The following is a 15,330-nucleotide window of genomic DNA, read 5'->3' as shown; positions in this document are numbered from 1 at the left end:
ATGCCATACTTCCCATTTTTCACTTTTTTAATATACACATATCCATGTATGATAGCCCAGGGGCAGATGGCATCGAAAAACACAAATTAGTGGTTGTGAGCACAGGTAGATCTTGATACAAGTGAGTGTGCTTTTAGTGCCGGTTCACATTTATGCGATCACAGAGATCGCATGTAATTCGGAGCGCACTGCTCCTAAAATTACATGCGATGTCTGTGCAGTGCAAATTCAGCCACACAGTTTGTATGGCTGAATTCGCACCGCAATCGCCCTTAACACGCACGGGACCCTTTTTTTGGTCTGCAGCAGAATCGGATCGCATGGTGATTCACACTAGTGCGATCCGATTCTGTGCAAACTCTCAGATCGCACTGCGATATGCGATCTGATCTGGGGGTGTCGTTAACTTTGAATTGACACCCCCAGCATATAGCATATGGCAGTGTGAACTGCCTGTACTGCGGATGCGATGTGGGAACATGCTGTATATTCGCAGCGTACTTCCCGCATCGCATAAATGTAAACCGACACTTAAAGTTAATTGTTCTGGAGCTCAATACAATAAATGTGGCTTTTTAGGGGTAGATTTAATGTTAATGTATGACTTAGGGATTATAGATAAGGGTAAGTGTTAAAATTAAAGGACAGGTTAAAGCACTAGTAAAAGCTCATACCTATTCTACCAACAATCTTTTTTTTAGTCCACATTCCAGTTACAACAGTTGTGTATCTAAATATGACTGCGTGACCACACTACCCAGTGCACTCTGTAATCTAACACAATGGTCGCCAACCTTTCGGACCCCACAGACCACTAAACTCACAATTTTGAATCCCGTGGACCACTAACATGAATTTTACATGCCTTATTGTTCTGCAAATTTTATAGATAGGCAACTCCTATACGCCTACTGATTAGTGGTTCCAAATTAATAATAACTACTGAAATAGGGAACAGACACAAAAGATACACTTCAGCATCTTTCCAAAATAACTGTTCTGTTTTATTTGACCCAATTGAAGGTTTTTATACACACGATTACGTAGGTATCACATAAATATTACAATTGTACTTTAATGGTAAGAAGGGGCGTAACATAGGCAGGCTAATTCTAATCAGAACTCAAAAGAATGCAAAGATGTAATGAAAGCATTCTTAGTGCCGTGTGCACAGTGAGTGCTGTATGCAATACATACTGTAGGCAACCATAAAACATAGAACACACTTTTATACAGAATTTACAAATTTTACTTTACACTTATACACATAATGCTCCAGCTCTCTGCCCCCTGTGATCTTTCCTGAGGACCTCGATTACAGGACGACCTACAGTATACAAACCTAAAATCACCTTATTTGTCCTTACCAGAGTAATGATAATTTTCCAAGGGGTGACTTTTGTGCCTCTTTGGCCTCTTTAACAGCAACTTCGTGAGAGCTGCCTGTTAACAAAACGGGTAATGAAAAAAAATTATTTCCTGAACAAACTTAATGAACTTATTCAGCATGACAGAATAAGCTGTAGGCAGTAGACCGATTGCTGCACCAATACAAAAAAAATGTATATAAAGCCAAAACTTTGTTTGCTATTGCATAGTAAGCGCGTTCGAACTGCTCTTAGCTTTTTCTATTGAGGTTTGTGTCCCTGCTGGTGAGATTCACCCCCTCTACTTGCCCTGATGCCCATTGCCTTCAGTGTTTTTACTAGTTTTGACTTTTTTTCAAACTGTTACAGGGAAAGGAGTTGAGGACAAAACTTCCATTGAGTAAACCTGTTCTGGAGACAAATAAGAGAGGACTTTCATTGTGTTGAGATCTACTTTTTCTTCCTGATGTGTGTCTAGGACAGGAAGTGGAAGGAAATCTTTCCCAATGAAACACAGACAGCAATATAACCCTTCCCTTCTTTATTCAACACCAAAATAAAAGTTTTGGCTTGACATACACCAAGTTTAAATTAATAATAATTTTTTCTTCTTCAAATGGTGTTTTTTTAGATTTATAATCTGCATTTACCAAAGCAAAAAGCACATTGAAGTGGTAAACACACTCACCAAGATGTCTCCCTTTGACTCATGAAGGTAATGAAGTGCTAGCTCTTGATTGGTGCCGCCGCCTGGTAGAATGCTGGAACATGCTGCTGTTAGCAATTCCTCTACTGTCAATGGAGAGAAAGGAGAGTGAGAAATACTGACAGGATACCACTATCACTTTAAGAGTTTAAAGAAATACCTAGAGCAACGCTGTCATTATTTTAAAAAAGCAAAAAAAAAAAAACAGCACCCTGCAAAGAAATCTCTTAACCCCTATCTGTCTCATGGCACCGAACTCCACTTTTTTTCAGGTCTAAGTTTGATCCTCAGCACCTGGGCACATCTGGGTGCATTGGATGCCTGGTTTGCAGTTTCACTCCGTGGGTCCATCTGTCAGCCTCTGCTCTGTCATAAGGGCCAACAGAGCAAACCACAATAAGCAATGGAGAACACCAGCATTCATCCACAAAGTTTAAGTCTTCAAAAAAGCAGAGTGCAGCAGTATGGAACAGGTTCATTGCTTTCACTGCACTGAGCTAAAATATTATATATATATATATGTGTGTGTTATTTTTTTTTAATAGACACAGATTTGTTTTAAAGTCAGACTCCCAACAGATATAAAAGTGAAACAAAAATCATATTTTGTACCACTCAAGAACCATTAAACATAGCAAGTACTGATTGCAGAATTATAACTACCCAATTATATCTTTATATTAACTTCCAATAATACCCTGGGTGTGTACGGTAAGTACCAGATCTTTAGTTCAATCTGTACTGTTGCATTTCACAAATGTAATTTTAATGGTGAATGTTCTGCTGTTTAGAAACTTACCCACACTTTGTGTTCCACCCTGCAAAGACTTCATATTTTTACTGTAATTTTACTTAAGAGAATTCCATGCTGTTTGGCAAGAAAATTGAGCTATGTTACCAGCATAGACTCAGGCCAAAATAACATAATCAGCATTTTTCATCCCAATTCAAAGCTGCTTGTTTATAATGCATTCACGGAGCAGGATGGGCCACTATTTTGGCAAGGACTTAAGATGGTCATAGGTGGTTCGAATCTCAGCTGGTTCAGCAGGGACCATCTATGGGCAGGCTGAATGTAACCAAGTATCCATCGATGGACTTGGGTACATGACTTTTTTTTTGTGCAAAATAGGTAAGGGGGAGTAAAGTTTCTCTTTGTTGGCAAACTCCTCTGCTGTTTTCCGGACAGTGCTGAAATATGCACATTCCTGTTGGACACTGAGGCAGCTCATCACAGTGATGGTTTACCTCAACCCTGAAAGGTCAGCGCTTTACCTGTCAAATGGTCCTCAGGGTCAGTCCGTAAATTTTTAGCTTAGAGTAAAAGTTTAGGATTCAGATAAGGAGAGGGTTATATATAAGAAACAGCCGACGTCTAAAAAAGGACCTAACAACCAATGGCTATCCTTGTTACTGCAAAAAAAAAAAAATGTCAGCAGTCAATGACATGGAAAAGGCTGAGGACTATGTATATAGCCTGTCAAGAAAGTGAACTCGTTTGTTAGTTCTTCATTTTGTGTACAGGGTGGCATGGGGGGTCCTTGCTGGGCCAATAGATAGATCCCGATGGGACTTTCCCCTCACCCCTGGTACTATGGTTATAGGTCTTCGGTGTTCACTCTCCCTATGTTATATTTTTGGGATTACAATACAGTTTATTACCCTTTTTAAGGGACTTGTATAATAACATTGTTTAAGACTGCCACCTCTATGATTCATGATGGAAGTTACATGGTACTGTTTGTGATCCCTGTATTGTCTTTTTATTGCATACCTTTAAATAAAAAAAAATAAAAAAAATCATCAGTTTTTTGCTAGAAAATTACTCAGAACCCCCAAACATTACATATTTTTATTGCAGCTGCAGGCATCATTCAGATATCCCCACTTAAAGCCCAGGAGGTCATATGACGTCCAGCGGTAAAGAAGTGGTTAAAAGTGCATATTCAGCCCAAAATATTTTTTTTGTTTTAAACAGAATAAGGAAGGGTTGGATTGGTTATCAGATTTATATTGATGGCTGTCTTTCCCCCCTGTACGTTCATCCCCCCTATTTGTCTTGATGGAAAAATCACAATGGCTGTCATTGGAACAGGAAATGAGGAGAGATCTTCCAATGGAGACTGTGACAACTATCTAAGGTAGGGGTTCTGTCTCTGGGACAAGGAAGTAAGGGGACATTTTCCCAAAGAGAGAGACAGGACAGCCCAAAAAAAAATAATTCCCTATGCAAAATAAAAAAAAAAAAGAGTAAACATCAATGTACCATTTTGGAGCGCAACGTAAAAATTATACAAGTTTGAAAAAGTTCCATTTTAACTAATCATCAAATTCTTTAACAATGACTATTGAAATTGTTTAAATGTTTTCCCTGAGTCGGAGATGATCTTTCCCCCAATTTCAGCCATGTGGGGAAAACTTTTCCCACATGAGCTTCCTGTAAAAGGAATTCCATAGAGGATGCTGTAGTCAGATTATCTGAGACTGCAATTGTTTTGATGCCAGAAATATTCACAGCAGCACACACACGGCTCCTTATGTAAGGCAGCTTGCCTTTACACTAATGGAACGTTAGGACACAAACACTGATTGCTTCTGGCTTACCCTGGTTGTTCTCCAAATCCTCCCAGGGACACCACACCAAGTCAGCTTTGTACTTATCCGCAGACGCCAAACTCCTGTCTCTGCACTCAGGAATCTCTGCCTGGAAGCGTGGACCGACATTAATATGTCTGGATAGAGAAAAAAAACACAAGACGCAGCTTACTCCATCAGTATGCAATAGAAAACAAATACCCCTGACCTCTGAAAGAAACTAGTGCTTATAAAAACCTACTAGTACTGCATGCCCTGCCAAAGGGATTACTCTTCTTTTCCATAGAATATTAAATCATGGAATGTGCTCACTGACTGTATATATGGAATGGGGAAAAAAATAGATTATATAAATGTAGTTGAATATATATATATATATATATATATATATATACACACACACACACTATAACTGCCACTTTATTAGGTGCACCTGTTCAATTGCTTGGTAGCACAAATTGCTAATCAGCCAATCACATGGCAGCAATGCATTTAGGCATCTAGACATGGTCAAGACGACTTGCCAAAGTTCAAACAGGGCATCAGAACGGGGATTTAAGCAACTTTGAATGTTGTTGGTGCCAGACGGGCTGGTCTGAGTATTTTGAAAACTGCTGATCTACTGGGATTTTCGCACACAACCATCTCTCAGGTTTACAGAGAATGGTCAGAAAAAGTGAAAATATCCAGTGAGCGGCAGTTGTGTGGATGGAAATGTCTTGTTGATGTCAAAGGAGAATGGACAGATGATAGAAAGGCAACAGTATCTCAAATAACCACTTGTTACAGCCAAGGTATGCAGAATGCCATCTCTGAATGCACAACACATTGAACCTTGAAGCAGATGGGCTACAACAGCAGACGATTACACTGGCTGCCACTCCTGTCAGCTAAGAACGGGAAACTGAGGCTAAAACTCACACAGGCTCACAAAAATTGGACAATAGAAGATTGGAAAAACGTTGCATGGTCTGAGGAGTCTCGAATTTCAGATGGTAGGGTCAGAATTTGGCGTAAACAGCATGAAAGCATGGATCCATACTACCTTGGATCAATAGTTCAGACTAGTGGTGGTGGGGTAATGGTGTGGAGGATATTTTCTTGGCCCACTTTCGGCCTCTTAGTACCAATTGAGCATTGTTTATTCGCCATGTCCATCCCTTTATGACTACAGTGTACCCATCTTCTGATGGTTCCTTCACCATGTCACAAAGTTTAAATCATCCCAAACTGGTTTCTTGAACACGACAATGAGTTCACTGTACCCCAATGGCCTCCACAGTCACCAGATCCCAATCCAATAGAGCACCTTTGGGATGTGGTGGAATGGGAGATTCACATCATGAATGTGCAGCCAACAAATCTGGAGCAACTATGCCACAAAGAATTAGGGCAGTGCTGAAGGCAAAAGGGGGGTCCAACCTGTTACTGGCAAGGTGTACCCAATAAAGTGGCCAGTGAGTATACATTTTATAATATATATTACATACACACACATACATACATACATATATACACACACACAGTATCTCACAAAAGTGAGTACACCCCTCACATTTTTGTAAATATTTTATTATATTTTCTTCATGTGACAACACTGAAGAAATTACACTTTGCTACAATGTAAAGTAGTGAGTGTACAGTTTGTATAAGAGCCCATTCACACTAGCACGACTTGTGAGGCGACTTGTGTACCCCAGGTCGCTTGACATAACAAAAGCAATGTAATCAATCAGTGCCGTCTTAATTGGCACTACTGAAGTTGCTCCGACTTCAGAAAAGGGTCCTGTACTACTTTGAGGCGACTTGTGATCCGACTGTCCCATATACTTCAATGGGAGTCGCCTCCTTATCTTAATTGACACGACTTGTTATCAGACTTTCCAGGAAGAAGAAAGAGATTAGCCAGGCATTCCCCACAGACAAAGTTGCCTGTCTCTTCAAAGTAGTGCACAAGTCTCTAAACAAGTCTCTTCAAGTCACGGGGTGACTTTCTGGTCGTGGCAGTGTGAACTGGCTCTAACAGTGTCAATTTGCTGTCCCCTCAAAATAACTCAACACACAGCCATTAATGTCTAAACCACTGGCAACAAAAGTGAGTACACCCAAAATGTCCAAATGTGGCCCAAAGTGTCAATTATTTGTGTGGCCGCCATTATTTTCCAGCACTGCCTTAACCCTCTTGGGCATGGAGTTCACCAGAGCTTCACAGGTTGCCACTGGAGTCCTCTTCCACTCCTCCATGATGACATCACAGAGCTAGTGGATGTAAGAGATCTTGTACTCTTCCACCTTCTGTTTATGGATGCCCCACAGATGCTCAATAGGGTTTAGGTCTGGAGACATGCTTAGCCAGTCCATCACCTTTACCCTCAGCTTCTTTAGCAAGGCAGTGGTCATCTTGGAGGTGTGTTTGGGGTCAGAATCATGATGAAATACTGCCCTGTGGCCCAGTCTCTGAAGGGAGGGGATCATGCGCTTCTCCAGTTTGTCACAGTACATGTTGGCATTCCAGGTTCCCTCAATGAACTGTAGCTCCCCAGTGCCTGCAGCACTCATGCAGCCCCAGACCATGACACTCCCACCACCATGCTTGACTGTAGGCAAGACACACTCCCTGACTCTTGTGCATCATCTTTAGAAGAGGCTTCCTTCTGGGACGACAGCCATGCAGACCAATTTGATGCAGTGTGCAGCGTATGGTCTGAGCACTGACATGCTGTCCCCCCACCCCTTCAACCTCTGCAGCAATGCTGGCAGCACTCATATGTCTATTTCCCAAAGACAACCTCTGGATATTACGCTAAGCATGTGCACTCAACCTTTTTGGTGGACCATGGCGAGGCCTGTTCTGAGTGGAACCTATTCTATTAAACCACTGTATGGTCTTGGCCACCGTGCTGCAGCTCGATTTCAGTCTTGGCAATCTTCTTACAGTCAAGACCATCTTTCTGTAGAGCAACAATTCTTTTTTTCAGATCCTCAGAGAGATCTTTGCCATGAGGTGCCATGTTGAACATCCAGTGACCAGTAAGAGAGTGAGAGCGATAACACCAAATTTAACACACCTGCTCCCCATTCACACCTGAGACCTTGTGACACTAACGAGTCACATGACACCGGGGAGGGAACATGGCTAATTGGGCCCAATTTGGACATTTTCACTTAGGGGTGTACTCACTTTTGTTGTCAGCGGTTTAGACATTAATGGCTGTGTGTTGAGTTATTTTGAGGGGACAGCAAATTTACACTGTTATACAAGCTGTACACTCACTACTTTACATTGTAGCAAAGTGTCATTTCTTCAGTGTTATCACATGAAAAGATATAATAAAATATTTAAACATTTACAAAATGTGAAGGGTGTACTCACTTTTGTGAGATACTGTGTATATATATATATATATATATATATATATATATATATATATATATATATATATATACATATACACACACACACACACATACTCTTCATATGAAATAAGCCAGGAAATCATTTTCTTTTTTACATTGTGAATATTTTACATAATTTAGTGAACTTTTGAATAAAGACAATGATTTTTGGTTTGCATATATTGCAATACATTTTCAAAATGGCCAACTGCGTCAAAGTGATCCCTCCCTGGCCAGTTTTTACTCCAAATGAGCAAAATGCTAAATACTTTTGTATAGCCTGCAATAATAGATACATTGTGCTAATGTGCGGTTGACAGACACAGCTGAAGGAAAGTTACAGCTTAAAATCGTACTCAAGAACTGTCTGTTCTCAAATCCAAATAGCTTACATTTATTTAAAACTTGGGTGCAATCCCGTCGGATTTGTAATCCTCAGCTTTCCAAGAATTCCGTTAGAACAATTACCATCCCTCTTCCCTAGGAGAGTCCCTTTTCCTTCAGCGTTATGGGTTTGGGCTGCTAAGCACACCTTGGGGAAGATTTACTAAGTCCCAGTTCACACTATATCGATTACAGACATCACATGTGATTCGCAGCGCACTGCTCTGAAAATGACATGCGATGTCTGTGCGATGCAAATTCAGCCATACAGATTGTATGGCTGAATTCGCATCTGATTCAGACAGAACAAGCACAGGACCGTTTTCTGGGTCCGCAGCAGAATTGGATCGCATGGTGGTTCACTGCGATTTGCAAACTGATCTGGGAGTGTCGTTAACTTTGTATTGATACCCCCAGCAATTTGCATAGGGCAGTGTGAACTGCCTGCAATTTGAATGCGATGCGCAGTGGATTCGCAGGGTTCCCGCATCGCATTTATGTGAACCGGCACTAAAACTGAAGAGTGCAAAATCTGGTGCAGCTCTGCATGGTAACCAATCAGCTTTCAGTTTTTTTTTGCCAAAGCTTAAAGGAGAAGTTCACCATTTGGAACATGTTACACCCGTATTTAGTGTAAGATGTTTCAGCAGCTGCAGCCTCCCCCCTGCCCCTCCCCAGTGACAGTGAGTAGGTATCTTCCCAGGTGCCCGCTCCGCTGTCACGGTTTGAAAAAGACCTGGCCTGCAACACATATCCACAGTTGGCTGAAATCGTTTGAAGCCTTGCGGGAGCAGTTTCCCCTCCCTGACTCTATGCATTACAGGTACCTACAGCTTGGACATGCATATCGATCTCAGTTCGTGGATGGACCACCCGACATGAATCTATCCCGACATTGGAAATTGTTAAATGCACAGAACCAAATACCTTGTCTCCATATTCTACTCGGAGCTCCACACGTCCCCCTCCACCTCCACACGTCCCCCTCCACCGCGATTGCATATGCACTTAAGTCTTACTGGGAGCGGGACGTGGGACCTCTAGAGTGGGAGGATGCGCTTGAAACGTGCCAACGGCTCCCCCCGAAACTGTCGGACCGACTGACTCAGATTTTTATACTCCACCAGGCCTATCTCAAACCCCTTAGACTAGCAAGATACCAAACTGACTCGGAACCTAACTGCTCGATGTGTGGCGGAGTGGAGGCCACTTTTTTACACCTGCTATGGAGCTGTCCTTAGTTGCAGGGCCTTTGGCGACAGGTCGTCACTTTTCTCCATGACAAAATGGGGTCCCCCCTACAGCTCACCCCTAAAGAGTGCCTCCTGGGCATATACCCAGACGCTGACAAGGATAAATTTACTACTGCTTTCCTGCAAGAATCGTTGTTTACTGTTAGAAAACGGATTGCTAGAAATTGGATGAGGAGCCACCCCCCTACATTTGGGAATTGGCTCAAAGAGATTAATAATATCCTTCCCTTCCACAGACTCCTTTACAAACATAGAGACTGCCCCCACAAGTTCGACAAAATCTGGGATAGATGGGTACAATGTCCTGACACAAACCTGTAATACTATTTGAGTCTGCCCCTTATTCACCGGAGGGTATCGCCCGTTGTCCATGCATGTTACTGCACACGCTTTGGCTGTTTATTCTTTATACTTGTACAGTTAATGTTTGAATTAACTTTTTTACTGTCTTTGCAAAACTTTTTTGTATTGTACCAAAACTTTAATAAAACTCACTGTTTTGAAAAAGACCTGGCCATGCCACCACGTCATTTATTCAGAGTCCGCTGCGAATGGGAAACTTACAAGTCCCGACAGCCTTTGCAGCTGTCGGCTTGTAGTTTCAATGAACTACCATGGTACTGTTGAGTGCTCTGGTAGTTCAGTCATCCTTCCTGTCAGTGTGTATCTATCTGCCTGTACGAGGTATGGACAGATACACAGACGTTTTCAGGAGTCCTGCGTGGCACCCACGATCTGCTGATTGCCGGTGCAATGCTTTCCAGGCTCCAAGTAAAAAAAATTTAATTATAAACTCACTTTTTTTTTACTGAAAAGATGTGCATTTATTTTATTTTTTTAAAGGTGAACTTAGAAGTTGATGTTAGAAGCTGATTGGCTACCATGCACAGCTGCACCAGATTTTGCACTCTCTAGTTTTAGTAAATGAACCCCACTGTGTTTTAGTGCTGCTTTAATTCCTTAGGATGCCATGAAAGATTTATAAATGAGATTTATGTAATGTCATACAACCTAGGCTAGATCTTTATATAACCCATGAACAAGCCAGCAGAGGGCAAGTGACACCACATTTTATATAGACCCAAGCAATGTATGCACTAGACACGACTGAGGCAAGGCGGTAACCAAACTGTTCAAAGGAAGGAGTGTGGGGGTCCTATTTAAAAATGTCTTACACTGAACTTGCATGGAGTCAATTTCGGCCTGTTTCTAAAGAATTGGCTGAAATTGGAGTCATGAATTGCCCTGTTTTCACCATCCTGCCTGGAAGCCTGCGATTCTTAAAATTGAAGAAGCCAGGCGGAAAATTGTTGGCTGAACATTGGCTGCATCTTCTCAGTCACCACCGCAGGTGCTGAATGTCAGAGTACAATAGCCAGCAGTGCAGATTCTCCAATCCATGCTGTTTAGTGTGGAAGGGGGGAATCAATAGATTTATCTTAATGAAAAGGTCCCAGAAGCCAACTCTTCAGTGGAAACGCGTTGGGGGGAGCAAGCCGCGCTGTCATAAGTCACGGACCACACTGCAGGCTGCCATAAATTTTAATGAGCACTGCCATATCTACTACGGATTCATGTAAGTGTCTGCCTATTTTTAATATTAAAAAACTTGGGTAATGCACTATTAGTCCCCCTCCTTGTCTTTTGTTGGTACTTCTCTTGGATTTATATATCTGGAGGCACTCCGGATCCATGCAATAGAGGAGCGGATTCATCCATCCATCCCAGTGGGGGTATACCAAGCTGACCAGGAATTGGATTCTCTGCTACCACGGTTTTAGCTCATCTCTCCCTATATTGTGGTAAGAATCCACCTTCATCTCAGGGTGTCACCATTTTCACTGCACTGCCACTTCACCAGCTATTACGTTCATATTTGATTGGTTTGCGGTAAGAGGCCACCTGAGCACTTTATTTCCATTTATGAATCAACACCAGCCTGCATTTTTTTCATCTGTCACCCTGGCATGGAATCATTTGTTCATCAACCATTTTTAGTTGAAAGAGACTTTTTTTCACAATTGAGAGACTTTATCTTTCATTGATCGCTTTGTTTGTTTCACTTATTTGCATTACATTGCGATACGACACGTTTGTCTTTATTTTGAAGCGCACTTTTATAATTTATATTTATTTATATATTATAACCTCTTCTCAATAGATTTCTCTTGTTCAGCCCAAGGGGTGAATGTGAGAAATCTCACAGTGTATGGCCCGCTTTAGAGACTTAACAGGCCAGCAGATTTTGTAATCTGCCAAACTTTTCCCGAAACTGTATGATCAGCTTTGAACACGCTTACTTAAGTATTGAAAGGGCGTGTATATTTCACTCTCTCAAAATAGCACTGCTAAAGGCTTTTACATCAACTAATGGTTTCATAACCTCCACATATATTTACAAAAGTTGTTTAATCATTAAATAAGACTGTAAAAGGAAATGTACTTGGGACAATGTTTTGGTGATTGCACAGGCTGGACACCTGGAAAAGTTTAAACTGCAGTAAAAGAAGCAGACATGACCACATAGTTTCCACCTGGGTCCATCATGTAAAATTGTTCTATTGCAGCATGTAATGTGTCCCAAAGGCTGCAGATATAATAATGACTATTTCCTCAGAAATGCTTTTAATATGCTCAGGGTATCCAAACAAAAAGGCATCTGTCACTCCGATGCAAGGTGTGTACATTAATTTGCCACGGCAAAGAATTTGTACCAGTTCATCACTTTAATAAAAGTCACTGGAGCTGAAAGGGATTTGTTGTGCCTTTAATAATTTAGCTTGTGTTACTCTGTTCATACAAGACTTTTTATTTTTCCGTCACCTAATTGTGCAATTGCCATCTGACCTAAATTTCCAGGGATGATTTGAGATGACAGAAGCAAAATGTAATTTAATGAAATATCCAAGTGCGTTCCTTTCTTTTTCCAAGGAGGAATGTCTCATAGACCTTCCCATACAGATTTTCAATTCGGGGGAAAACACATTTTCATGGTAAATAGGCTGTACCACCACTGAGCTTATAAGTTTAGTTGGTTCCTAGGGCTGATTGTGGCAAAATGTATAGCACTTTGTATTTAATTACCCCTACCATTATGCACATCCTTTGCTAGATTTAAAGTAAAGCTAAATTTTGTATTTCCCAGTTTGGAGAGAGTAACAAAGTGTTAAAAGCCCATCTGGCTTCCGTTTACTTCCTGTCTGGAAGAAAATCTGTCCAAACTTAGACAACTGCCAGTGGAAGATTTCCCCTCTACTCCTGTTTTGGTGCCAGTGCTAAACTTGGACTCTTCCCTCACTTTCTGGCCCAGTGACAATGATCACCAGGACAAACCGAGATTGTTTTATCAAACAGCCACCAAGGCTAGTCTTCTCTGATTCTTACTTTTTCTATAAAGTTACTAATATCAATACATTCCCTAAAAAAAGTGGAACTTCCATGGCACAAAGATGCCTTTCCACAGTGTGCAATGGACGAAAGAACGGCAACTGGGCAGGACTTAGCCCAGAACCCAACTGAATATTAAAAATAACATTTCAAATTAACACGGAGGAGGGGCAGTAGGCATCTTTGGGTATCTGCTGCTACGCAGGATTTTTAACAGGTTGACAGGTTCACTTAATATACAGTGTTTAGAATACAGTCAAGAGAAAATTTCCTATAGACTTACGGTTCAAGGCTAACTGGTGTGGCATCTCCCATTGCAGTGAGAAGAGGTGGCATGTCTTCACTAGCTGTAAGAAAAATACAGTATTGGGCAACCATATCAAAAGATTGTCATCAAAACCTTACTACACGCATATATCGTTTATATTTCCCTTCACCCCCCCAACTTTAGAATCACCATATCCTTGGGATCAGTCAGCCAGCAATAGTCAATAGCAGGGATGGTGAACCTAGGCACCCCAGATGCTTTGGAACTACATTTCTCATGATGCTCAAGCACTCTGCAGTGTAGTTTAGCATCATGGGAAATGTAGTTCCAAAACATCTGAGCTGCCAAGGTTCGCCATCACTGGTCTATAGCATGTTCTGTTTAACTTATAAAATTGTTCATCATACTTGTTAATTTCTACATAGCACATCCGATACCTTACAAACATACTTCGAAAAACCAATCAATAATTTGTGAAAGAAAATAACAATATCAATATTTACATTTTAAAGGGATGACTGCGCTAACAAAACTATCAAAGTGGTGGACATAAATTTGTGAAGATATACTCTGAAAGGTAAGCAGCAGCGGGATTTGCTTCCCCTACTTTAATACATTTCAGATGACTTGACTGCACAAGTTTAATCTGTATAGGGGTGTGTGAAAACAGTTTTTTTTTTTTTTTTTATAAGATCAGAATTGCTTTTTTTTTATGCAAGTCTATAGGAATGACTAAGAAGCCTGAAGCAAAATATAATGAGGTCAAACTGTAGGTCAAAATACACCTGCAATAAATTCTACGTGACCACGTTCTGACCTCTCTTTGTACAACTGACGTTAAAGCAATACAGCTTGGTCAGGGACCGCCTTAGCCTGTGATTGGGTAGTAAAGGGGCAGTGACACACTGGTGAGGTTAGCCCCATCTTCCCTCCTGCTATCAGTCATTAGTTTGTGCACTATGCAGTGTTGCAAAGTCTGCTTCACACGGTTACCTTTTCTTCCCCCAGTCTGAAGCCTGCTGTGCAGAGAACTATAGTGAAATAATATATAGGCAGTTTAAAATACAATAAGGAATTTTAGTTCATTAAAAACGTGGTTAAACAGGGATATTTTCTATCTCCCTTCACTTCTACTCTATTATTTTTTTGAATGGGAAAAACGACTAGCATCCTCTACTTTTACTTTTAAAAGAGAAAATGCAATAATTACATACAGTATACATGACAAAAAAGACAAAACACGTAAGAGAATACTTACTGGATCTCAGCAGAGTTCTTGTACTACTCTTTGGAGTGATTGGCGGGGGCATTGAATGTGAGCTGGCTGACATGATGGCATTAAAATAAAGTCCAGACCCCTCCCGTACTGGGCTGAGGATAGGAGGGGGTGTGTAAGGGGGCAGCTCAAAGTTTTTGTCGCTCAAGTGCTCTGGCATTCTTACGGGAGAACGCAGGTGACTTTGATACGAGGTTATGTTGGTATACACAGGGACAACAAAGGTTCCGGGCTTGGGAGGGATGAAGAGGGGTTCAGGCCTTGGACGCTGTTTGGGTTTCCTAGACACAGCCTCCCCATCCAAAGATAAAGAGGTTTCATTGGGCTGCAAAGAAATAAAATAAAAAAATATTCACTATATATAACCAGATGAGATTAATTCTAGCTAGATCCAGCAAATAAACATATTCACACTCAGCAAGAGGGTTCCTTGTACTACACAAATATTATCTGTTTAATGAAACAAGAAGAATATCAACTATAGTGGATGCTGAAGCCCTGATCTGCAATATGGCGGCTCTCATAGATGTCTAAAAAGACTAGTCTTACCAAAGTATTAATTCATGAGTGTTTTTTTTTTTTTTTTTCATGGCTTATCCAACAACAAGCAATTCCTAGATAAAAAAATTTAATCAAGGGCTTTAATGTCAGTTTTGGGTTGACCCAACAGATGCCCTTTTCCATGAGTTGCCTGGGAG

The 15,330-nt window shown here is 41.1% G+C and overlaps 1 protein-coding gene across 1 annotated transcript in view; it reads right to left on the bottom strand.

Annotated features, from left to right (window-relative positions):
* Positions 1-15,330, bottom strand: part of MIDEAS (mitotic deacetylase associated SANT domain protein) — a 115,488-nt gene that overhangs the window by 20,322 nt on the left and 79,836 nt on the right. Inside the window, exons 4-8 of the mRNA XM_082275502.1 lie at positions 14,615-14,957; positions 13,372-13,435; positions 4,678-4,805; positions 2,056-2,159; positions 1,368-1,443 (exon numbers count right to left, since the gene is read on the bottom strand). Of these exons, the coding sequence (XP_082131628.1) occupies positions 1,368-1,443; positions 2,056-2,159; positions 4,678-4,805; positions 13,372-13,435; positions 14,615-14,957 (715 nt within the window). The remainder of the gene's footprint in view (positions 1-1,367; positions 1,444-2,055; positions 2,160-4,677; positions 4,806-13,371; positions 13,436-14,614; positions 14,958-15,330) is intronic.

This window comes from Pelophylax lessonae (genome assembly GCF_965119305.1).
Source record: "Pelophylax lessonae genome assembly, chromosome: 13".
NCBI lineage: Eukaryota > Metazoa > Chordata > Amphibia > Anura > Ranidae > Pelophylax > Pelophylax lessonae.
This window is presented reverse-complemented; position numbering and strand designations above follow the sequence as displayed.